Source organism: Nicotiana tomentosiformis, chromosome 3 (assembly GCF_000390325.3).
Source record: "Nicotiana tomentosiformis chromosome 3, ASM39032v3, whole genome shotgun sequence".
In the NCBI taxonomy this organism is placed as follows: domain Eukaryota; kingdom Viridiplantae; phylum Streptophyta; class Magnoliopsida; order Solanales; family Solanaceae; genus Nicotiana; species Nicotiana tomentosiformis.
The window spans coordinates 141,556,550-141,583,468 of record NC_090814.1 but is presented as its reverse complement, the minus strand read 5'-3'; the positions used below and the strand labels follow the sequence as shown (position 1 = coordinate 141,583,468).

The 26,919-nt window shown below is 35.9% G+C and overlaps 2 protein-coding genes across 3 annotated transcripts; both read left to right on the top strand.

The window, feature by feature from the left end:
• Nucleotides 1–240: 240 nt before the first annotated feature.
• LOC104105163 (protein decapping 5-like) lies at nt 241–11,052 on the top strand. Of its 2 annotated transcripts, XM_009613417.4 has the most exons (11): nt 241–535; nt 3,901–4,001; nt 6,549–6,620; nt 6,703–7,608; nt 8,311–8,370; nt 8,463–8,528; nt 8,729–8,794; nt 9,219–9,290; nt 9,931–10,125; nt 10,248–10,352; nt 10,436–11,052. In XM_009613417.4, exons 1-11 carry the CDS (start codon nt 391–393, stop codon nt 10,583–10,585), a joined length of 1,938 nt encoding a protein of 645 aa, XP_009611712.1. In that variant the 5' UTR covers nt 241–390; the 3' UTR covers nt 10,586–11,052. The 2 variants fall into 2 exon arrangements, with proteins under 2 accessions (XP_009611712.1, XP_070053842.1); XM_070197741.1 differs by lacking the exon at nt 8,311–8,370.
• A 4,717-nt stretch (nt 11,053–15,769) lies between these two features.
• LOC104105165 (uncharacterized) lies at nt 15,770–22,427 on the top strand. The gene is made up of 4 exons (XM_009613418.4): nt 15,770–16,342; nt 16,467–16,588; nt 18,949–19,107; nt 22,136–22,427. The coding sequence occupies exons 1-4, from the start codon at nt 16,112–16,114 to the stop codon at nt 22,239–22,241; spliced, it is 618 nt and encodes a 205-aa protein (XP_009611713.1). The 5' UTR covers nt 15,770–16,111; the 3' UTR covers nt 22,242–22,427.
• Nucleotides 22,428–26,919: the final 4,492 nt, after the last annotated feature.

Here is a 26,919-nt window from a genome sequence, read left to right as displayed (position 1 = left end):
GGTATACTTTCTTGTCTATGTCCCATCTTATATAATAATAGATTAATAGCCAGGGTCCTTAAAGAAAAAAAAGTATATCCAATTCCTACGTGGGAATGGACCCATTTTGTGCACTAGAATACAGAAAAAGGGATTAAAGCAAAAGAAAAAAAAAGAAAAAAAAAGAGGACTATTAAATGGAGAGGGAAAAACAGTTCAGTGCATACATTCACTAGGCAGAAGGCAGAAACAGCTTCGTTCCTCGCTGTTGACAAGTGACACCTAAAACAAAAAACGGGAAGCGGTTTCATCTGGATTCTTCTTCCTCTGATTCTCGTAATCTCTTCTCCTTTTCTCCGCTATAAATTCTTCGCTAACTATCCCTTAGGGTTTCACAGAACTCAAACAACAATGGCAGCGGCGACAGTGACCGCGACCAAGACGGCCGACTCCTACATTGGGAGTCTCATTTGTTTGGTTTCAAAATCCGATATTCGTTATGAAGGCTTTCTTTTCCATCTCGACTCTCACGATTCCACCATTGGTCTTCGTAACGGTATACTTTTTTTTTGCTCTCCTTCTCTTACTCTGATACTGCTTTTTGTTCTTTTTGTTGTTGTTGTTGTATCTGTGTCTTTTTTCAACGTTGCGTTTGTTATCTATGTCAATTCTTAGCGGTTTTGTGGTTTTCTTGTCTCGATTTTAAAACTAGAGAGAAAGAATCGTTCTCTTGTTAATTTGGAATTCTGTTGTGATTTTAGTGTGCATGTGTGTTATGTGAGTTCTGGTGATCAGCATTAATAAATTGAATCTTTTTCTTATAGCTAGTATTACTGTTGTTATCAGTTATCATATTTGTTTCTGTTATAATTGAAGTTCTGTTCCGGAGGATATCCAAAGAAGGAAAAAAGATGTAAATTTTCCAAGAAAAGAAAAATAAAGATTAGAACTTTTGAAATTATATGAGTAAATATTCAATCACATGGACTGTCCAAAAGAAAATCAATCACATGGACTGTTTCAAAAGAAAATCATTCACATGGTTTTCAAGATTGGGGATGTAAGTCATCTTGTGTTAGGGAGGGAAAAGATAGGAAAATTGTATGAAGTAGAAAATGGAAAGCAGATAGCATTTAATCAAGGGGAGAGAGAATAGGAGGGAAAAGGTTTCTATGGATAGCAACTACTTTGTTGGGGCATATCCATGTATAGTACTTTGCAAAAAAGAAGAGATTCAAGGGAGTGCAAAGAGATAGAGAATGAGTCGTGGAAAGTTCCATAAAACTATTCTTTCTCACAACTTTGTTAGGGCATGTGTAAAACCTAACAGCACCAAGCAACATGATAGAGCTGCCACTTTAAACTAATTAAGAATCTTCAGAAGTTTAATGACACTGTGGGAATTCACCAAATGAGGAAGCAAAAATCTTAGTAGGATATTCAATTATACCAAATGCTGCGATATTCAATACGAGGGATAACTTTGAGATGCATACATGTAATAGGGATCATAGAGTCTACAACCTGCATCTCCTTTTCGAGAAAGATTCGCCATGTTGCTAATTTTTCTTCTGTCTTCTTCTTCCATTGCAGCCCACATCCTTGTTTTGTCTGTGATTTGTGAATTTGGAGGTGGAGGTTGTCACGTAGATAAGAAGATCATGTTTGACTTGAAAGAAAGTGACATCTATAATTATTTTGAAATAAAGCATCTATAATTATTACACAGTTGGTAAACTGGAAATTGTTAACTTTGTTTGAAGATATATTAGACCAGAATTTTGCACACCATTCTAGACCGGCTTGGTGAATGCTTCTTTCCATCCATATAATGCACCATCTTTTACTGATATATATATATATATATATATATGTGTGTGTGTGTGTGTGTGTGTGTGTGTGTGTGTGATAGGTCTACTTGCTTTGACAAATCTATTTTATTACTTCGATTCCATTTTGAATAACTGTTTTGAAGAGTCAAACAATTCTTGCTTTTACCAAGACTTGTTTCAGACTCATTTATTCTTCTAGACTCATTTTTTTCTCTCCAAATATTTCCAATTATTTAAGAGCATGGTTTAAAGTATTCATTACTTAGATCTAAACTTGAACTTCCATTCTCAAATAATGAATGAATCAATGTACATAATTTACTTGTATATTTGATTATTAGATCCTTTTATAGTTCCTCAATACTTTGAATAACACCATTCATTCTGGGATGGAGGGAATAACATTTACTAGAGTTCTGTTCCTAAATAAGCTCATCTTAATGTAAAGTGCTAGACAAGTTGGATTTTTGGTTACACTAAACCTGGTATTTAAATGGAGAACAATAGAAGGGTGGGCCCATTATCCCCGGTTTCAAAGGTTGCAGTTGGTCCCTAGGGTTGGCCCAAGACAGACTTCTCGGTCATAAAAAAAGTTGAATTTTTGGTTACTTCTATATATTTTTCAATATGTATATCGTGATTCATGGTTAACTGAGTATTTATAGTTATCTAAGTCCATATTTAGAAACTAACTATGCATTTTCTCCTGATCATTTGGAAAATCTAGGAAGTCTTATTAGCTGATTTTTGTTTGGAGAAAGGTTCTATGATATAATGTTTTTTGTTGAAATTGGCAAAGACATTAATATAGTCATAAATGTTTGCATCTAAAGAACTTGTTGTAACATAGGGCAGAAAAAAGAAGTGAATGAAATTGCATATGATGCTCTAATGTTGCTTATAATCATATGAAGCATTTTATGGGACAAACCTCCCCATGATGTAAAACTAGGCCATCTACGTCTTGGGTACTGAACGTGTTAGTGTAGCCTCATATTAGGTGAATTACTTCATGAAATTCACCACTGAAGTTCCAAACTTCCAAGAAATTATTTTTTTCAAGATTCAACCATAAAAGGGTGGTGGTTTGGTCATGCAGATTAAATGGAAGATCTTAAGGGTAACAATAGTGTGGTCTAGTGGTCAGCAACATGGATGAAAACCGTGGAAACCGAGTTTCAAATCTCAGTAGAGACAAAAAATACTAGGTGATTTCACACATGCATAAGTCTTGTTTCGGTACGTGTACTGATGGAAGGTAGTAGGGACTTGGTGGAATAGTCAAGGTGCTCTCAAGTCGACCCCAACACTGCTGTTATAACAAAAAAATATGGAAAGGCTTAAGGAACTTTTGTAGCCATCTGAGCATCTTTACACCCTAAATTCTGCATAATTCATGCATGCATAGGCGAATATGTACAAACATGCATGCCTAACCAAAATGATTTGCGTGGTAGGTAAATGCTGTAATAAAAAATAGTCATATTTTCAAAATATTAGGCGTAATGCAAGATTTTGATTCCTGGTGACTGATTGGTCTGTCATTGAATCAATATCTAATTTGAGGTGCACTCCATACATGTAAATTGGAAAGTGGGCCCTTCTGGATATTTGTATCTCTGTCAATCTCCTTAGTAAGTGCGTAAAAGGAAGAATATTTGGATTCAGTTAATGAAGCTTCCAGTTGCTTTAAAGGCATGTCGACGAATTCAAAATAGAGTATGGTTAGAAATGAATGATAACTTCTAGAACTACTATTTGGAAATAAAGCTCTCTCTTTGTGTAAAAGAAATTACAAATTGTTTACACAGGCAACCAAAAAAAAGCGAATCTTTTACTTACTGATCTCACATTTTGTCAAGCAATATGATGATTTTGTAGTTCCTGTATTTTGTTTCTTGCCAATCTTTTATTGTGATATTTTAGATGTATCTAGTGTTATTCCTATTGATAGCAATTCAGTTGTTTGGCCAGCTTTATGTATCAGTATGGATTGGTTCTGGAGGCATAGAACATTGTTCTCATGTCAAACTTTTTGCTTCATATCATGTACACTTTTGACGCTTAAATAATCTATATCTGGCTGCAGTGAAATCTTTTGGGACAGAAGGACGAAGAACGGATGGACCTCAGGTCTTTCCGAGTGACAAAATCTATGAGTTCATATTCTTCCGAGGTAGTGATATAAAGGTGAGCTGTACTTACATCTTACCTTTCTTACTTGTCGACTAGGGTTTTTGATGTGAATGGATAGTCTTCAAACAATTTAGGATGTTGTGAAGCTGTTCTGATGGTTCAGATTGGCTCACTTGTTTTGTACCTTGTGCTTTCTATTCCGCGTCTTCATCAGCCATTGATCATTCTATGAATAAAACTTGCTTTGAGGTGTAAGACATTGTTAGCTTTTTGCTCTGTGAGAGAGCTGCTTTCAATATTCACTTTGGTTTTTACTGGTTTTATTAATTTTGAAAGTTTATTGGGTGATTAGCCAAGAAAACCATTTTGCTTTACGCCCTCAAAGTGTATATATATATATATATATATATAAAAGGTAAAGGTTTAGACGAATTTGGTAATCTTATGATCCTGGTGATTTGAACCTCTTACTTTCAGTTTGCTTGGCTAACATTCCTTCACCCTATGCTTAAATTCTTTTTCCCAGATAAGTCAAATAGTTTTAGAGATATACACCAGGATGGTGTTAGCTATACAAAAAATTTAGTACAATTTTGGTTTTCGAATGTGGAGAATAAAGAGGGTCTTGTCAAGCACTTGAAACTGCTGTTTTGTATGTTCATATCTCTATCCTGTTTTCTTCAAGTGCCACTTCCTGCATGCATGGTTGAGGACAATTATCAGGTTGTCTCTCTTGTTGTACCTTTGAGCTTGTCAAGAGACCACTGATTAGAAATACATGCAAGAATACCACCAGCTTGTATTAAGCCAAAACCACTAGTTTTCATCTAACTTCTTTTTTCTTTTTTTAATCTGAGTTATTCTAGATTACAAAGTGTGGTCACTATATGCAGTAGTAGTACCAGCTGCTGTTGAGATAAAAACACTAGCTTTTATTGGAAGATCTTGTGCTATCTTCGAAATTGTTAATTTAGTTGTGCAATAGTTAAAGGTATTCAAGAGAAACTTTGCATGACAGATCCTTACGTCCCTTTGTTATTTTCTTCTGCAGTTTTACATTCTCGTTCCAGTTACCAGTTTTTACTGGCGCTTTTCCAAATATCATGTTCATAGTTAACGATTTGACTGCTTCTGATACTTTTTCACTATCAAAACTAAGCCTACTGATTTCCCTTGTCACTTCCTCAAATGCAACTCTTTTGAGAGGCGTGAGACCTTTATAACCAGGGGTAGGGCAGGGTAGAGGGTACTGATGAACTTGTGGTATATGCTATCCTTTTGAGAACTTTATGAGTTTGATTTGAAAATCATCACGTAGAAAGTTAAGCTATATGACAATCAATTTTATTTATTTTGGGTTCGGAACTGTGTAATGTTTTGTGTCATTAGCTTTATGTATGCTCTCCAGTGAACAGCTTTTTAGGATGTTACCTGTAAGTTCTCATTTCTCAATAAAACTTATACTTCAGCTACATCTTAAAAGGTAGGTTGTTTAGGAGGCTATTATGAGATACTAAGGAGTACTGCTAGACAAAAACATAACATTATGATAAGAATGAGTTTTCCAGCATAAGAAACACACGAGGACCTACAGATCAAACTAACTAGCACTGAAAAAAAGGATTTTAGAGGTGGTTAACCAGAAAGAAGTAAAAGATTATGCCATTATGGTTAGGAGAGTAGGTATTAGAAGGTGATAGTTCTATGAAGTGTTTTCTCTTTTTTTGGATGGGAAGCTCAAAATGTCAGGGACTGATATTGATCGCTCTGTTGTTGTCATATGCTTCTACGAATTGCCAGCTTGGAACTCCAACATTGGTCCTAAGCCCTTATATAGACTATGTTGAGGAGTTCAGCAGTCGGTCAGCCTATGTCAAGAATAGCTAGCTAAGTTGATGAGAATCCAGTATTGCTGAATATGTTACGATCTAATCCTCGTACATACAACATATACTTAACAACTTAAATGTATTCTTTTTAATATAGATCTCGGAGACCCATAAGAGCAGTATGGTTCATGAAAGATTCCTCTTAATTAGCCCATTCTGTAGCAAGGATTATATGCCTGAATTGGAAAAAGGGGAGGGCAAGTGCTCAGCTTTCTCTTCTTTCCTTCTTTCATCTTAGCTGCATGGTAACATATGTTTCCACTCAGGGCTCCAATGGTAAGAAAGAAAGAGATCTTCCTGATTGTTACATCAGGTGGGTGCTGAAAGTGGTATTGAAAGGTAGGCATCATGTGGGTGATATTCGGGTTTGTCATCCGTGTTGGTGAACATACATCCTGTATATATCGTTTTTTAATCTACCCACAATTTGGTTTTGTAAGAGGAAGACGTGATAGAAAAGATATTATTTGCAATGTTTATGTGAAAATCATTTTTCGGAATAGGGAAGAAGTCTCAAGGAGGAGAAAAGTGACTTCTCGTTTCAGTTGGCTGAAATGAAATTTGAATTCTCTGGAAGAGCTGGAAGGTTTCATTGATGAAAGTTCAATTGAATTAACAATAGACATATTTATTTTTATTATAAAGATTTCTTTCTTCTGAAAACAAGATCTCATTCTGAATCTCTCTTTTCCTTTTGTCTTGAGTTTCCCAGGATCTGCAGGTTATATCTTCTCCACCACCTCAAAGTACATCAGCTGTTCCCGACGATCCGGCGATTATACGGGTATATTCATCTCTATACGGATTAGTTGTTCTGATTACATCATGGAGACTTGTCTAACCTTGTCCATGTGATTTTTCTGCAGTCTCATTTTCCTCAACCCATACCTACAGCTATGGCCTCGACATCTCCTGGTGCTGCAACAGTAGCAAATGTTAGTACCAGTGCACAACCCATTCTCCCTGTTACACCTTTCCAGTTGAATCAGGCCCATGACCCATTGACATCAGGTTCTAGCCTTCCGGGCTCATCGCTCCCTCCTCCACCTGTAAATATCAGTCGGCCTGCTGTGCCTAATTATTGGCCAACATTAATTGGGTCCTCAGGAGGAGTTTCTCATTTTCAACAGCACCGTTTTCCCCCGCCGCCACAGAGTTTGGTGGCATCACTCCCCCCGGTTCAGCAGCAAGTGCAGTACCAAAATGTAAATGCATCTGCAGCTGGAGGATCCAACACATCTGCAGCTGGAGTATCCAGCTTTTCTGGACACCATCATCCCTTGCTGCTGACTGGTACTACCAGCTCCCCAAATACACTGCCTCCCTTGCTGCCAACACCTTCTGTTCAATCCAATCCCGGGCAGTTTACTAAACTGGTGTCTCATTTGTCATCTATTCCAATGCCAAATAATGGATCTAGTGCTCTTTCAAGTGTAGCAGCGCATCCTGGCCCAAAAATGGCATCTCCTTTGCCAGAAGTACTTAATGCTACTCCGCCTCCAGTAACTAATGAACCAAGTTCAGTTGATCTGACAATCTCTCAGACTGTAACATCTAGTGTAGAGACAACTGGTGTATCTTTCAGCAAGCAGTCAAAACTATCTCCCATGACAATTGAGGAACAGTCAGGACTGAAACAGTCCTCTTCGTCTCAGTCACTGCAGACCACACATATCGATGCAAAGACTGCTCAAGCATCAGTGGTGGAACCTCTGCCATCAGATAGCACAGAAAAAACCATGGGGTCATTGCCGAAATCCACAACTAAAACTGTATGTCCACTCGTTGTTCCTTCAGTTCCTGGTTTGTTCTTCCTCATATGATATGATGTTGCCACTTATAGTAGACAGATGAGCTGATATCATCTTTTTCCCTATTATGTTTCATGTGTAAACCATATTTTGTTCCTTGTCAATAATCAGTTAAATCATAACTATTGCTGATCAGAAAACAACCAAGTTAATTGTTGTTGCTTGCAGTTACTGGTAAACTACATAAGGTTAAAAAAAAATGAAAGCAGCAAATAATAACCAATTGTTCTTCGATGCTATGAAACTCAACATGTAGGCATCTTCCGCCTTGACTTGCTTCGTACTTTAACACTTCAAAAAAGTTAGACCCTTAGGTTAGTGCATATAATAAGCCATAAGCTGACTCCTTTCATGGAGATTCTATTATTTGTTTCTGCGTTTGAAAACTCCCCCTTTTCTCTTTCTTCGCCCTCTTTCCCTCTTCTAATTGCTTCGATCACATTGTCTCGAAATAACACTAGTCACTATTCTTCTACTTTTTTCGGTGCTTGGAAACAGCCTCTCTATCCTCACAAGGTAGGGGTAAGGTCTGCGTACGCACTACCCTCCCCAGACCCCACAGTGTGGGATAATACTGGGTATGTTGTTGTTGTTGTTGTTGTTTTTTCGGTGCTTGACAACACCCTCTTTATTTTCTTTTCTTTTTCTCCCTTCTCCTTCTAGTTGCATGGATCTACTTCATCTCATCATTATAAAGGTCAGTTTGCTCCGGGAAGAGATCAGGTAATTCTCTCTTTTATTTCCATTTTCATTTAGCACATATCACATATCTCTATTAGTGATATGTGTCTTATGGGGCGTTTTTATGCATTCAGGCGCATAGAGACCCTGCATCCACTAATCATAGTTATAGAGGCCGTGCACGAGGAAGGGGATATGCGGTAACTTAACAAACTTGTTTGACTTCTTTGAATTGCTAGTTTAAACTGGTGTTTTGACCTGTTTTTAATAGAGACGCCAACCTGCGGATGGTAGACAAACTCCATTTCTGTCTCACTTTCCTTGGTGCCAAGCCAAAAAGAGAGTTCAAGTTTTTCTATAGTCTGAAGTGACTTCTGCTCGTTCTTGTAATTCGTTTCAGGCAAATGGAGTTGCTTTATCCATACATCAAAGCTCAAGAAACCAGGCGGTTGGAAGAGGAAATGAGGTAAAGTTTATTAGGTTTAGAACATGTCTGTTTTTTCATTAATTCCATACTTTACATGCATTTTGGCTAACTAGTAGTGAACCATCTGATGACTTACTCTTAATTGTAAAGTAAGTAAGTAACATAAGTGATTTATTACTTTTTCCCCTCCCAACTTGTTGGGGCTGCTTTACTTCCTCATCAGAGTAGAGGAAGAGGGTTAGTCCAGTTGGATATGTTTCTTTCTTCTCCTTGTTTGTTATCTTATCCTATTTCTTCAGATAAAATGCCTCTTTCTTTTAGGTTTTTCCTTTTTGATGGTCAAAGTTCTCTACTTGTATTCTCTTGTGTGGCCTATTTCTGTTCTCTTTTTAAAATTTCAGAGTTGTCTACTTGTCTTCTTCTTATTATGCATATGACGTCCTCCTTTTTCCCCTTTCTACAGTTCCACCTAAATGGTGTTCCTTTGCGCAATCATGGCGATGCGGGAAGTCATTTTCGGGGACGTGGAGCTAAGGTGACCATTGTTTGAGGAATTCATCTCATTGAGTATTCTTGACTAGACCTTTTATTAAAGAAAACTATTGAGTAGACATGCTATCCTTGAGGAGTCCTGGTAGCGATACTTTCTGGACTTCATTTTCAAGTTTTACTGCATGGAACAACTTAAGCCTTATGCAATTCTGTTATGTCAAATTTCCTTATTTTGATGTACCTGCCTGTTTTATCCACTTCTCTTAGTCCAAATTTTCATTCGTGTCACATGTACATTTTCTATTTTCTACCATGGTTACGTTCAAAGTATCACTATAGATTCTTGTCACATATGATAATTAATTGTGGCAAGTTTTATGATTTCCCTTCTTCCATATATTGTTATTGTGAAACACTTGTTTGCTCGCTCCTTTTCAAATCTATTTGCTTTCCTTATAAACAACACATAGCTTATTTGGATACATATCCTGTTTCTTCTTACAGCCTACAGTTCAGCCCCATCCCTCTCCTTATTGGAGATTCCTTCTTTCTTTCAAATCTTTTGCAAATAGGGAAACGTGAGCGCTTAGTATTGCTCTCTTCCTTTGATTATTTTCTTGTTGGTTTGTTAACAATATAGTCTCACATCTTTACCCGGTATAACTTTTGTTTTTCAAATTCAGAATTCCCGTTTCAAAACAAGATTTAAGGAGGATTTTGATTTTGAGGCGATGAATGAAAAGTTCAATAAGGAAGAGGTGTGGGACTTACTTGGCAAAAATAACAAAGCTGAATCAGATGACGGAAATGAGGATGACAAAGAGATGGATGGTGTTAAGGGTGAAGCCAGAGAAGTACATGTAAGAGACGATAGCAAGGTAAGCTGGTGGAAATTCACACTAAGTTGATTTATAAGCTGTCTAAGGTTTCTTATCCATGCATGCTCTGTGCACGTGGCCTTTATGCCTGGTTATTTATTAACTTCCTATTTGTTCTGCAGCCCGTTTACTGTAAGGATGACTTTTTTGATTCTCTTTCTTGTGATGCACTTGATCATGATTCTGGGAAAGTGAAGCTCTCTGAACAAAGGAAAAAAGATGCTGAGGTAATGGCCTCATTCTTTGGCCCACGTGATTATAAATGCTTATCATTTTTCATTCCATTAAGAAACTTGTTGATGTGTTCCAGACATTTGGAGAGATCCCAAAACCTCAACGAAGTCATGGACAGGGACCACGCTGGGCTGGGGCATCTCAAGGCTCATATCGTGGCAGAGGACATGGCACTACACGAGGTGGTCGCGGTCGTGGAAGAGCAGTTTGGGGCCGTGTCAGTTAATATGAGCTTCCATGTTGCTGCTGCGGGTGGTTGGTCTTCTGGTCGGGTTTAATTCAATATTATGATTTAGTAAAATAAATATGGTCGGAAGATAAACTTTTATTCGATAGACTTTTATTCTGTGATGGTAAGAACTATTTAAAGCTGCAGGACTTGGTATCATAGAAGTATGTGATCAGCGGTAAATGGTCAGCTGATATCATAACTTCTTGAGAAGAGGAAGACACAGCTGTGCTTCTACCCTTTTTATTTACGAATAAAAGGGGAAAATAAGTAAGCAGTTAGAGCTGCTTCCAATAATATCTTTTACAAACTTTGTCGGCAGTATCCAATAGACATTGGAGGCGTGTTTAGTAGTTTTAGCAGTTATAGCTGCTTTGAATAAAACATGTCACAAACATTGTGGATGGATTTGGATGACATGTTAGTATTTCTTTGAAGTGCTAAAAATGAATATTTTTTTTTTTTTAGTATTTCTTGGAAGTGCTAAATAATGGATTATTATGAGCTAGGTGCAACAGGCAGCAGAATTCAGTGTGTTCAACAAGGTGCTGAATGTGTTGGTATAAAACATAGGTCTCTCAAACAACCTTTGAACCAATCTTGAAATATTGCTTAAATAAAATGCAGAAGTTCATTTTCTTGTTTAATAACACATCTTGGATTATTTAGTTTTTAAATCTCATTAATTGATATCCGATTATCAAGGTTTGTCCATGACTCCTTGCACGCGAGTTGTTTAAAAAGTGACTGGTGATCGGTTGTTGCATGAGAAGGGAGACCTAGTTGGACTTTGACTACTTAATTAATTACAAGAAATTAGAAAGATGTTAGCATAACAATTTGCTTCAAGATGATGACTATATTTCTTTCGTTTAGCGGAACATTACAAATTTGTCTATAATTTACAAAACAAATAACTCTAATTTTGTTTGCAAAAAGAGCTCAAGAAAAAAAAGTTTTCAAAAACTTAAAAGAAATAAATATTCCGAACTATGTTTGCGAAATCTTTCAAACTACTCTTAATATCCTGCGCAGACAAGTATTTTAAAGAGCCATTTCCTCTTTGACATGTTCCTTCCAACTTGGCAAGTTAGAGAGCTTACGGCCAGATAGTAGGGATTTGTGAAGATTGGTTTGCTTTCTTTTGGACAGTGGTCACTTTTAATTAGCTTTTTCCCTTTTAAACAGAAAAAGCAGTTCATATTATATTATATTAATAAGATCCACGTAGAATATAAAAACTAGTGTATGTTCTTTTTGTTTCTTCTTGGTGGATTAGAATATAGGATAAAGCATCACTATTATAATATGATCGTGTTGGCTTAATTTACACGAACGTCACTCTCTCCCTCTCAAGCATCTTTTCTCCACTGATGAAAAATTACTATATGCAGAAAAGCTTATAATCAAATCGAAGAGACAAGTGGGACAACATTTAATTAAAAGGGTTGTCTAAATTAGTGAAGACAAACGGTATTTACTAAAGCAAATGGCTTAGCTTGTACCCTTTGTACTTAAAGATCTCTAGGCTAATTTTTCGACAAAAATACTATCCAAATGCCACGGAGAATCATATTTAAAGCCAAAGTCTCGTGATTAAAGAACAATAAATGAAATTATGCAATTCAGGTTTTATTACAAAAATGTTGAAATTCTTTTAAGAAGTTATAAAGGTATAGTAGATAATTTCTACTACAGTTGCGAAAGACAAGCCATGGGTATGTAGGTCACTCTCAATTTCGATTGTCTACGAAAATGTTACAAAACTCTCATAAGAAGTTAAACATACAGCAGATAAAATTCTAGATCCATCGCAAAAGACAAGCCACTTTATCTAGGTCATTTTCACTAGTCACCTCCTCCTCAAAGTGAGTGTTTTCATAAGAATAATAACAACTGTACGTGTATTTAAAAAGTTTTTCTTTATGTCTAAATAAATGGTGAGTCTGGAACGAAGGAAAAAAGAAATGGTGAACGAGGACAAAGGAGTAAGAACCAAAAACACAGAACCACAGTTTACTGACGATGTTGCTGTTTTTCTCTCGTCACTCCACTTGTGTTTTTATAAGGACACCCCACTCCCACTACACTCCAACCGGCCTCGCCTCTCGTCGTTGATATGATAAAAATTTATTCGCGTCAAATATTCATATCAAAATTTATCGTAATAAATTTTCAATTTGATTTGAATCTTAAAGTTTAATTATTTGATTTAGTATAAATATCGAGTTTCGTAAAATAGTTTTTGCGAATAAGTTTAAATTGTAGTCATTGACCTATAAAAAAACATTTGCGCAGTCAAAACGAACTACATGTCGAAATTTTAGCAAAGGGGGTGTGCAATCCAGTTACATTGAACTTGTCACAACATTTTACACTTAAATGCAGTACTTCTAATACTTTCCTCTCATTCATTAAATGGCAAATTGTCTTAACGTCATATATTCATTGTTGTGAATCTTTTTAGTTTAAACTTCATTTCCACGAAAACAAATTAATGTTGCATGATCAATGTAGAACATCATTTTCATGTAGTATACTGTATTGAACGGTTGAGAGCCTCTCAAAAGCTAATACCATGATATCTACATGAGTAAATGCTTTTTGTTCACGTTAAACCCCATGTTGTATCGGAGTCTAACAAATCTCTAGTAATCTTTTTCACCTTAGTTTGGGAAACAATAGTTTGGGACAGAACAGATGTTTAGTACATAAATTGGACTAAATTAAAGCTATTAAACCCAGTAATTATGGTGACCTTTACAAATAGCGTAGTGTTTTTCTATTTGTAGAATTAAAACATATTGTATTATAACAACTAGAACTTTCCTTTTCATATATGTAAGAGAAAAGACACATGAGGTTATCAATTACTCCCTCCGTCTCATATTATCAGTCGTGGTTACTAAAAATAATTGTCTCAAATTATTTGTCATTTTAAAAGTTCAAGACAAAATTGATTTTTTTTCTTTTTTACTCTTAGTAATAATTGTTCTTGAAAATGGAGACAACACATAAATAGAATAAATATTCAATGAAGAGAGATTTTATCCTAAGACATAAATAAGGGTAAAATAGTTTAATCCCTTTCCTAATTAATATTATTAAGGGGCGTGTAAAAGATAAATACGATAGATAATTTGAGACAGATGGAGTAATAACCACCCAAAGGGAAAGGAGGGAGAATTAGAGTATGCCGGACAACCCCTCCATTTCTCGAAAATTTTAAGAGCCCGTTTAGCCATGAAAATTTTCTCATTTTTTCCGAAAATTTTTCACTTTTTTTTTGAAATCAGTGTTTGGCCATAAAATTTCTAATTTTCACTTGAAGATGAATTTTGAAATTTTTCAAAAATTTGAAAAACTCCAAAATGTTATTTTTTAAAATTTTCACTCATATCACTCACAAAAAATAAAAAACAACCCCAAAATTATATATATGTCCAAACACAACTCTAATTTTCAAATACCATTTTCAGTTGAAAAAAAAAATTATTTTTACAATTCTTATGTCCAAACGCCCACAAAGTTATATATGTACAGATAGAGTTGTCAAAACGGGACAGCCCAGCTCGTTTAATCCCTTTTCTAATTAATATTTATTAAGGGCATGTAAAAGAGAAACACGACAGATAATTTGAGACAGATGGAGTAATAACCACCCAAAGGGAAAGGACGGAGAATTAGAGTATGTCGGATAACCCCTTCATTTCTCGAAAATTTTAAGAGCCCGTTTGGCCTTGAAATTTTTCTCATTTTTTTCGAAAATTTTTCACGTTTTTTTCGAAATTAGTGTTTGGCCATAAAATTTCCAATTTTCACTTGAAGATGAATTTTGAAATTTTTCGAAAATTTTAAAAACTCCAAAAAGTTATTTTTCAAAATTTTCACTCATATCACTCACAAAAAATAAAAAACAACCCAAAATTATATTTATGTCCAAACACAACTTTAATTTTCAAATACCATTTTCAGTTGAAAAAAAATTTACTTTTACAATTTTTATGTCCAAACGCCAACTATGTTATATATGTACAGATAGAGCTGTCAAAACGGGTCAGCCTAGTCCAACCCAAGCCTCATGGGCTTTTAAATTTGGTGGGCTAGGCCGGACCGGGCCGCAATATGAATGAGCCTTAAAATGGTTAGCCTAACCCAACCCTAAGAGGGTCGCGGGCTAGGGCAGGCCGACCCTTCAATTTTTTTTTCAGAAAAAAGAATTTCTTTAGATCCTTAAATATTTTTTTGTGACATAGTCGATAAATCATGTAAACAACTTCTTTTTGCTTAGAGCGTACAAAAAGCTTGATATTTGACGAGGAATCTCGTAATTGAAATGCAAATTCTCTATATCTCTAACTCTTCTTTTTTAAAGTTACATGAATATTTTCTTAATACTTTTCTTTCATTTTTCTCATATTTAGGGATTGCTTCAATAAGTTTATATGCAGAGATTTTTTAATTTAGGATTAACATCATTTGCTGATTTCATCATTATAATCCATAAAAATTTTAAAATTCCTAAAATTTGCTAGTGGTCAATCTTTTTTTGTGTGTGTATTTAAAATTGATCTTTTTCTATACTGAAGAGCAGTTTAAATATTAATAATATATTAAAGTAATCCAAATTGATCATAGTCACTTAAAGTAATATTTTCTTTTGAAAAAAGATTATTATTGGCCACTTAAAACTTTTCGAGTTCGTTATTAATTAAGCAAAAGAAAAACTAATTTTGTCATATTACATGCATATAAAAAATCTAAATTCTAGTTGATATGAAAGACAAAATTATATGTGGAGGTTGTTTGCCATCAGACCCCTGGGTCTGAAGAGGGTAGTGTGTACGCAGACCTTACCCCTACCATGAGGTAGAGAGGCTGTTTCCAATAGACCCTCGGCATTCTTCCCTCCAAGAACTCCCCACTTTGCTCTTGGGGTGACTCGAACTCACAACCTCTTGGTTGAAAGTGGAGAACTCCCCACTTTGCTCTTGGGGTGACTCGAACTCACAACCTCTTGGTTGAAAGTGGAGGTTGTTTGTCATCAGAACAATCCCTTTTGTCAAAAGTAACTCTAAATAAATATCATTAATTGGTAGCCTTAGACAAATTAAATTACAGTATTAATTATGTAAGAAATTCATATAACTTTAATCCAGAAAAACAGTTCCCTCTCTAGCCGGCTTCTCGTCTTTGCGGTCCAATCTGGCGTACGCGCACAACCTGCAGAGACAGACCCCTATTTTTTCCACTATATTATTACTCCCTACTTTTCTATGTTGTCCATTTTTTGTGTCCCAAGTACTTTTTTTCTCCAACCAATCTCAATCGTGCAGGCAAACTTCCATTTTCATAAATTAACATAAGCAGACACAGTCATACGTTTATGTTTTATTTGTTACATCAAAACAGCAAACCAGACCTCTGTATATCTCACAAATCCACCTCTGATTAGACCAAGAATTTAATAGACGAATTCAAAGAGCTGGGAATTTGAGAGGAGTTTTTGGGGTTAAGGGGAAAATGAATATGGATATGAGGAAAATAGTGGTAATTGTGGAAGATTTGGAAGTATCAAGAACAGCTCTGCAATGGGCTCTTCATAATTTCTTACGTTTTGGGGATTTAGTGACACTTCTCCACGTTTTCCCAAATTTAAAATCCAGGAGCAACAATAAGAAGCTCAGGAATCTCCGCCTCAAAGGGTTTCAACTGGCTCTGACTTTTCAAGACCTTTGCAACAATTATCCCAACGTAAGAGACTCTGTCTTTTTCCCATGTTGTTCTGTTTTGGATGTTGTTAGTTTAGTTTATGTTGTAATGTTATCTGATACAGATATGAAATAAAAGACATAGCTCTGGGGTTGATCTGTTACAGACCAAGACTGAGATTGTAGTCACTGAAGGGGATACAGATGGAGGAAAGATTGCTGCCGTGGTTAGAGAGATTGGAGCTTCTGCTCTTGTTGTTGGACTTCATGATCATAGCTTTCTTTACAAGTAAGTTTCAAATTAATCCCTCTTCTCTTTCTTTCCCAGAATGAAGCCTTTTCTTGTTTTTGACTTCTCAATCTCCTGTTGATCTTTTGTGTTTACTAAGTCCTTTGGTTGGGAAACAAGCGCGACTTTATTCCGCCCAAACGTGGGATAAACTATCTCAAATTTAATTTCGAGATTAATTATTCCTTTTTTCTGGTACCAAAGGAGCCCTAAGGGATCGTTTAGTTTGAAAACAAGTTATTCCATAATTAATTATTACAGAATTAGTTATTTCGAAATTAGTTAACGTAAATAACACTACATGAAATAAATTCGTATCAAATTTTCGGTATAACTAATCACAATCAAACACGAGATAAATTTATCTCAAATTTAATTTTGAAATTAATTAGTATTATTTATCCTCAGATCAAACGAGCCCATATTGATTAAATGATTAAGGTTGTGTGTAGTGTGTACTGAATTATTTCAGTATAGATAGAGAATGGATAGATAAAGAAGGGATTCATTAAAGACCTACAACGATAGGTTGGTCAACTCTCCACTTTTAGTTTTAACCCAATAAGTTAGTGACAATCTGGAGCTAAAAGTACTCCCCTCTTCAGTCCCCCACACTTTTTCTCCCTTTTTGGATTGAGCTGTGATAAATTTTGAGCCCTCTTCCAGTTAAAATTTGCACTAGGAAAATTGTAATTACATGTTCTAATCTACTTGGAGCAGGTTCCAAGGCACTTCTTTTAATTATAGTTCTAAGTGACCTTGAATCAAGGATATGACCTAATAGTTAATAAAGTAGATTAGAATCATAAGCTCTCGGATAAATGATATTAGGTGATTTTTTTTAATCTATTTAAGTTTTGATGGATAAAGTTATTTGGTATTTGTTACTGGTGGGAGGTAGCAGATATTCCGTAAAATTAATCGTTACTGGTGGGAGGTAGCAAGCTGGCCTGGACACGATTTTTAAAAAAAAAAGTTCGGGATGTATTTAACTATTTAATACTCTCTCCGGTCCACTTTAAGTAATTTTTTGCTTTTTTTTGTGGCTCACAATATTTAATTTTTTTAAATATCAAGAAGGAATTAACTTCTTATTTTCAAAGTTGCTCTTTGAGTAAAGAGCCTATGAGTAGTTTGTTATATTTCAAATGAGCAAATTAAGGCTAATATGATCAATTTTATTGTTAATTAATATTAAAAAATAGAATTTTTTTATGTGTGTGAAAAGAACAAAAATAATTATTTAAAGTGAACCGGAGTACTTTACTAATTTTATTACATTATTCGTATAAGGATTTATGAACTATTAATTGTCAATGGAACAAATATTTGATGTTGTTTGCTGAATAAGATTTGTGCTAGACTGGCCATCTCCTCTACTCTGCCACGTTTCGGTCACTGCTCATTGGCCGGCCGTTTCATGCAACAGTGTACTCATTATTTAACTGACTTAATTTTTGATTCATGTGTATCAGATGATCCTCAGAATAACATTTCCTTAAAATTTATTTTGGGATCTCAAATTCTTGTGCACGTGGATAGTTGATCATTGAAAGAAACACAATTATTGCTCTGAAACTAGAAACCTAACTAGCCTTTCATATCCTATCTGCTAACCTATTTACATTAACATATTTGACAACAAATGGGGTGGAACTATGAAGCAAGAATCACTTGTATTGTATGGTGGAAACTATGACACTAACCCATAGGTCATGGAATTAGAAATGTTTGGTTGTATTGGTGGCAAAATAGATAAAAGAAAATAGTTATTTATTCATAAAATGTTTGGTTGTACGTAGCGCTACAAATGGTCTAAAAGTGATAATGGATTGAATAATGAAATTTTTTAAAAACATGTCAGATATGGATATGAACCATTTATATATTTAGAAAATAGATAATCAATGGATAACAAATGACTTTAACTTTTATATTTGTAAATCCATAACTTTTTGAATATGATCACTTTTGGGAGAATTCTTAGTCGCTAGTTAACCTATTTTCTATCCATATTAAGTATGGGTCAGGTCGGATGATTTATTCGTTTTTGTATTACATGTTTCGACCCGCCTGTATCCGACCCAAGCCACCTGTCACCCCTAGTTGTACATAATTGTATAGTTAGGAGAGCTAGAAAATCATGAGCAAGACTTGCGGCTAGACGAGACGACTTTTTTGTTTCACCTATAATAACTTGAACAACCAATTTAGTTTAATCTCAAACTAGTTAAGGTCGATGAATTCACGCTAATCGTTACGCACTATTCGGACCACTTTATCTACAATGTTATATTATGTTGGAAATATTAATTAGTGGAACTAAAACTAGATACTTTATTTATTTATTTCTTGCATAGGATGGCCATGGCCCAGAACAATATAGCAAGCAATTTGAATTGCAAAGTGCTAGCCATCAAACAACCAACACCATTGACCACAACAAGGAAAAGGACTATTTCTTTACCTGACAGTTCAACCAACATGGACTTCTCACAGATTGAAATAGCTTCACTGAGGTAAGAATCTGATTCCTAATCTCATCCATTTGCTTTTCCTTTTCTTACTTTGATCCAATTCAGTTACCTACTCCGTATACTATAATCTGTGGTCCAAACACTTGTATATAATCTCACTAAAAAATTAAAATGATAATAAGGATCAACCAAAAATGAACCTTTCTTCTTCTATTTTGTTTAGGGAACCATTTTATTAAAGTGGTAAAATAAATTGGGTATTTTAAAAAATGAACTACGCTACCTTAGTTGTGATGTGATCAGGAATAAATAAGGTAATATGGTATAGCTGTAGACAACAGAAATTAAGGACAGTGTTTCTAGTACAAGCAAAGGCTATCAAGAAATAAATGAGTTTGTTACCTGTCATCTTGACAGCTCATGTTGGAAGAGATCCATTTGTTGAGCTCATTAAGAGCACGTTTGGCCAAGCGGTCAAAAACTATTTATTTTAAAAAGTATTTTTGTTCAAAGATATTTTTGCAAAATAACAGTTTATATATTTGGCCAATTCATTTGAGTAGTGCTTTTGCAAGCTCATTATATTTGACCAATCTTTTAAAAAAGTATTTTTTAGTATCAAATTACGACAAAGCACAGTAAATGTTCAATTTGAGATTACTATTATTTAGAAAAGAAAAATAAATTTAAACATTTATTATAAGAGAATACAAGTAAAATATAAAATATTAAGTAAAAATATAAATGAAAAATTTCAATCAATATAAAATATACTTATTCTAAAGCAATAACATTGAGTGTTTGGTATTACTTATTATTTACATGATAATTTAAATATGTCAAAATACATTATTCAATATAAATTTAAAATTTACTCTTAGGAATAGGAGAAAGAGAATAAAAATATGATTAAAATAAAAAAGAGAAGAAATATATAGTAGAAATAAAAAGAAAATGGAAAAGAAAAGAAAAAATATTAAATTTATGAGGGATAATTTAGAAAATATAAATTTATTGTAAGATTATTTTTGTTTTGAACAAATTAATTTTTTGCTTCTACTTCTGCCTCTTGGATGAAGTTAGAATTTGTAAATTCTTCCCAAAAACAAAAAAGTTGCTTCTGATGCTGCTCAAAAGTACTTTTTTTGTTGCCAAGCACCTTGAATTTTTCAAAAAGTACTTTTTGGAAGAAAAAAATAATTTTGGCTTCCCAGAAACTTGGTCAAACAAGCTCTAAGATTAGGTCTTGCAGTAGTCTTTAGGAACTCACGCTCTCGTTTCTATGATAAGATATACTCCCTCTGTTACAATTTATGTGAACTTATTTGACTGGGCATGAAGTCTGCGAAAAAAGAGAGAAGATTATTGAACTTGTGGTGTAAAATGAGGCACATGTATTTTATGTGGCTATAAATAATTGTATAAAGGTAAATTATTTTCAAATATGGAAATGAGCTATTCTTTTTGACACATACTAAAAAGAAAATAGGTTCACATAAATTAAAATAAATGGAGTATTAATTTATCATAGTTAAGTTATGAATTGACATGAGAATATTGCATTTAAGTATAAGCATATATTCAATAGCAACATGTTATATACTTATTGAATTGGTAAAAACATCCGATACGAATAAAAAATTTCCGCTCTTTCAAAAAGTCAAGGAACGTTTTCTTTTTCAAGGACATCTCTAATTTATCGAGGACATGACTCTTGATAGGTGAGTGTGGAGATTGAGAATTAAGGTAGAAGGTTAGTATTATTCTCGTATTTTCTTATTCTTAGATTTTTATTACTATATGTTGTTTCTTTTACTTCATTTATCTTATTTTCTTGCTTCTTTTTTCCATGGCTTCTCCTACCATATTTCTTTTTTCAATATTGATGTGATTATGCTTTACTTGAGCCAAGGTTTATCAGAAACGGTCTCTCTATCTTTATAAGGTAGGAAAAAGGCTTGTGTACACACTATCTTCCCTAGACCCTAATTGTGGGATTACGTAGGTATATTATTGTTGTTTCAAAAAATCAAAGGGTGTCTTTTACATGCTTTTCTAAAAATACGAAAATTGAAATTTCTATATTTTGCAATCTAAAATTGAGATCATGTATACATCAATATATTTTTACGTTTGAGAGGATAAAGAATTTTAATAATATTTGGAGCCTCAGGATTATGGATAAATCATCAATGAAATGAGTAATGACTCCTAAAAGGAACATGGGTATTATCACTTTTAGCCCGCCCAGAAACTATTTACATCTGGTAGCCGAAAAAGTATATAAATTTTGTATAATTTTGTATATAACATACAGAACGTATATATATATACAAAAAATATATAAATTTTATACAATTTTCCGGCTATTATTTTTACAACAGCTATACAGTGTCATTTTTCCAAAGGAATAAACAAAGAAGATTTGTGTCCCACCAACCATTGATAATTGAAGGAAATTTTACCTCATATAGCAAAGGTATACACCCTATTTATTATAAACCAAAATTATTTTAAAATATTATTTTTCATAGCTACCTTTTATATTTTATAGTAAAATAAGTATTTTATGGTATATACTACTATTGAGGTATGAAATACGCTATTTATGGTTTTCCTCTCTCTTAGACAGTTGGACATACCTATTTTTAAGGGATTGTCGTTACTGTATTCATGAATACAACAGCGTAAATACATGTGAATACATGCGCATACAACTGGACTGCCCTGATTTTAAGCGCTTTTTGATGTTGTATTCATGAATACATGGCGCGAATATATGTGAATACATGCGCGTACAGCAGGATTGCCCTGATTTTAGGCGCTTTTTGCTGTTGTATTCATGAATACATGGCGTAAATACATGTGAATACATACTTGTACAGCTGGACTGCCCTGATTTTAGGCGCTTTTATACAGCACCGCGAATACATGTGAATACACTACCGTAACAACTGAATAGTATCTATAGGAATTAATTATGTATATGGTAGTTATAGGAAGTTAATAGCCACTAAACAATAGTGGTTTCTGGAAATTCCTCGTAATTGAATTGGTATAATGTATGCAGTGTCCCTGAAGTTGGCCCACCAAGAATTCCATACCAAGTTTGTCCTGACCCTCATGCTATTATTTGGAGAACAGGGAGATCCAGAAGATGGACAATAAGAGATTAAATCCAATAAATATTTTCCATTTCGATGAGGAATTATGTATATCTGTTTTTATTATTTTTTTGATGGCAATGATGGTTGTTGAATTTGTCAGTTTGACTCACACAGCACAGAACAAAGAGAAAAAAAGGTTTACAAAATTCATTAAGTTGATAGTAATTTGGTAAATGAAGATTCATATTCATGCAATTTTAGCAAAAATAGTGAATGATTGGCAAGGCGACATATGTATGACTTCAGAAGAGCCAACTTTAACGCCATACATATTTTGGACTTCGGACCTATGGGCTGATGAAGGAAAGGTTTCTGTGGTGAAAATGCTTAGTCCAATGGGCTCGTTGGCAACATGCCCAAGAGTATTAGAAACCTATTTCAGCATGTCAGTTTTTCAAAACTATTATTTTTATTTTTTGATAAGTTTTTTTGCTTTTTTTGCCAGGTTAAAGTTTGATAACATATTAAATATCATTCTTAATTTTGTTTATATCCCCAAAAGAAGTAACAACAATGAATATTTCAAAAAACATTGAGCCTTTTAAAATGAAGTAGCCCAATTGGAAGAATTAACCTAAATAGCTATTCACTCAGCCGTTTGAATTAAAAATAGATGTCAAATGTGTGTATATATATATATATATAATCATATATAATTAATATATATTGATTAAAAAATATAAATAGCAAATTCAACCTATTATTTATGTAAATATCTTCGATGGGAAATCCAGAAACACGAACTAGCTGGCCGTCAACTATTTTCCTACTACTTTTTTCCCTTTACAGGAGAATTAGATGAGCATGAGTTTATATGTTTCACATATGTAATACTGTTTACCCGAAAAATCGGATAATATTAAATTTAGATATGATTCTAAGGGTATGCAAATTTCTTTGATACAAAATAACAATACATGTATTTTTGCTATAAAATGGGAATGATGGACGGGAAGACTGAAATGAATTAGAAAAAACAAGCACAATGAAATCTTAATGTATAGTGGAAGACCCATGATGATTTGTCTCTTCCTTGATTCTCACCAAGATTCTCTCCCTCGGTGCGGTTGTAACGACTCTTGTCTGCGAGCTTGGCACTGGCTCGAGCTCGATGTTAGATCGAACCCCCAGTCTTGGTTCGAGCTCGGTTCTGCCTTGGGTCATCGATATTCGGGGCCTGTGTCGATCGGTGTTGCCCCGTAGTCTGATTCGGATACGGGCCTGATAATGATATCGAGTTTTGCCGTTGATTGGTCTTATAGCTCGAAGCTCGACGTCCCTACTTCGGGATTCGTCTGAGCTTGTCATGTGGATACCCTTTGATTGAAACGTCATTGTCTCGACCGGTCTTTATGACTGAGAATCGGTTTTGACCGTACACAGATAGTCCTCTCGTTTCTCGGAAAGGATGTGGTGAGGAACAATATGATTTCCTTGCGGCTCGATCAAATTTATGCTGACGTTTCTATCGAACCCGACCTTGACGTATGTGATAGCTATCACATCGGCTCGGTTTTACCGAAGCATTTAATGTGTGTCAGACGGTGATAGGCCACCGCTGATACCGAACCGTCATGCCTTAGTCTATAAATAGTCTTTCCATACAACCTTTATCATTTTTGCGCCTTCTCTTCTTACAAACTTTCTTATTTATCCTCTCTATTTCGCTGCTATGGGGCCGTCCATACCAGAATTTTGGTGTTGTCTATTTCTTCACCTTCCTTTGCACTCTTCCCTTTCATATCAATGGCGAAAACTTCTAAAAACGTACCTCAGAAGGAGAAAGCTTCTTCCTCACGGCCGTCTGATGATAAGGCGCCGGTGGAGCCGTCAGTTCATGACTATGTTCCTGGCCCGTGCACCTTGAAGATCGATTTTAAGGTGGAGAATCCTTCCTCCGTTTCGGGTCGATGTGAACACGTATCGATGAATACGTGCTCTATAACGGAGGATTACCTCGAGGCCGTCAGAAAAGACTGCAACTAGGGTTCTGAGGTCGTATTGCAAATTCCATCTTCCGATGAGAGTGTTACCACTCACGTGGAAGGTTTTTTAAGTGTTTATACTTATCCCTTCACACTGGGACCCGTCGACCCGGTGATTATTGATTTCTGCAAAAGGTATCAAGTCACCCTTGGCCAAATTCATCCCTCTTTATGGCGTATAGTGATCTTATTGCGCTTCTTCTCTATCAAAGCCGGGGGTTGGATTTTTCTCTGAACCACCTCATACGACTGTATCGGCCTCAGATCTTTCAAGGACTAATCAGAATTCATAGTCGGGCATTGAAGGCTTTGATGTCGAGCATCGATGAAGACAAGGATCGGGGTTGGATGGGTCGTTATATTCGAGTGAGGACCCGTGATCTCATTACAGAGGAGAAGATGTCGTTCCCTGAAGAATGGAATTTTGACCGTAAGTGATTTTTGTTCACTTTTCATGTACTTTTCCGAATTTTTCTGATGTCCTTCCCTCGTGTTCAGATGCCCCTTGGATGCCACAAGCGGTGCTTGACCTCGAGGACTGGGTTCGGAAGTTAGCCTCGACCTCCTCTTACGCCGAGCGCGCTTGGCGTGATTTGGCAAAAGGCAGATAGGAGGCCAAGAACCATGGTGAGGTTTGCTTCTTATTTCCTTCAAAGTATTCTTTGCGTTCTATTCGTTACTGACTTCCTTTTGTGCAGGCATAACCAGGGATGCCGCTTTGAGGCCTTCGAGCAGTGAAGAAGAAAACGAGTCCCTAGTCCCTAAACATGGGGAGGATAAGAAGCGAAGGGCTTCCTCTCGGTCAGAGGACCCCAAGCCTAAAACTCGAAGGGTGAGGAGAAAAGCAATTGCCCTTTCGATTGACTCGGTCCAACGACTGAGAGAAGAATAAGAAGAAGAAAATAGCTCATCGGCTTTGGTGGTCCGATCTATGGAGGCCATCGAGGTTGTCAGAGCTCCCGAGCTGATGGCAGTTGTGCCTGTCGGGGTTGTTTCCGAAGACATGAGTCTCGACCGGAGTACTACGAGTGATTTCTCGGGGCTATGACAATGGGTCATTCGTCTTCTCTTCCATCTTTTTCTGAGGAAGCGTTGAAGGAAGCTCGAGAGTTGAAGACTCCCGATATCGTCGCAGGATCTGGTGCAGGGGATCCTTCAAGGGATTGTTTTACTGGAGTCGACGATGGTTACGATATTGGTGACGCTTCTCTTTTATTAGAGGAGGCTCAGCATTTCATTACTCGGGTAATGATTCTTCCATACTTGGTTTCTTTGTTCTTTTCCATACTTGACTCGTGTTTCTTACTGTGCAGGCCATTAGTAGGTTTCGAGTCAATCTTAGCCTGTGTGAGGCCGAGCTCCGGAAGGTCTCAGGTGAGAGAGATGCTATGCGGCTTCTTTGCAGCCAAAAGGACGAGGCTATAAAGGACCTCCAAGCGGATTTGGCTAAGGTCCGTGAAGAAGGGGTCGAGCTCGATAAGTAGGTGAGCCTCATTCTGCTAAAGTGTGGGTCTGACTCAACCGTGGAAGTTAACCCTTCGTTATCTCAGTTGCAGCAAAAGATGGAAAAAATCAGGTTACTATAAGAAGTCGACCAAATCCGAGCTGAATGCAATCGGTAAAAGGAGACCCTCGACCGCCTGCCAGCGGAAAAAGAAACCATCTTAACAAAATTATTATCAGCCGACGTTCAACTTCGAAGTGTCAAGGTAAGGGGTCGGTTCAAGCTAAGAGGATCGAGGAGCTTGAAACACGACTTGTTGAGGCTTAGGCGGAGGTTGAGTCGTCGAAAGTCTTGGTGGATAAGTCCATTGTTGTATATCGAGATGATGCTGAGGCTACTCAGATAGAGGCCCGGGAAGCAGCGAAGAGCGCCGATACTCGAGCTCATTGGGTTGCCGAACTTGCCAAGTGTAGGTCTCGGAGGGAGACCCTCGAGGAGATACACGCTCGAGGTTTCGACCTTACCGAAGAGGTAAAAAAAGGCAAAAGAGCTCGAAGCGGAAGCTGAAGCCTTGGCTTCTGATGATGATGATGGTAGCAAAAGCGGATCCAAGGACGGGGAAGGGCTCAACCAGGAAGCTTAGTTTCTAATTCTTCATGTTTGTAAATTAATCACATAGGCAATTTTTGTATATATATGTATGACGAGGTCGACTTGTTTTTGTTTTGTGAAGACTTTTAATCGAATGTTGACCTTGTAGTCTCTCTGATCGATCAGATTTGTAGCCCCTGGCTTTGCTTGTTGAGTCGATGATTCAAACTTTGAAGGAACATAATCCGTAGGTGTAATGTAATGGTTGAGTTAATGTAAACTCAGAGTAAAAGTAGCTTATTAGCCGTTGAGTGAATGTTTTAAAATATTGTAGCCCGCATGCGTAATGGTCGAGTGAGCGCTTGCTCGAACTCAGAATAACAATAGCCCGTAGGCTTAATAGTTGAGTGAATGTTTCGAACTCGAGATAATGTGGCCCATATGCGCAATGGTCGAGTGAGTGTTTCGAACTCGAGATAAAGGTAGCCCGTAGGCTTAATAGTCGAATGATTGTTCCAAACTTGAAATATCGTAGCCCAGGGGCGTAATGGTCGAGTGAATGTTTCGAACTCGAAATATCATAGCCCGTAGGCGTAATGGTCGAGTGAGTGCTTGCTCGAACTCAGAATAACAATAGCCCGTAGGCTTAATAGTTGAGTGAATGTTT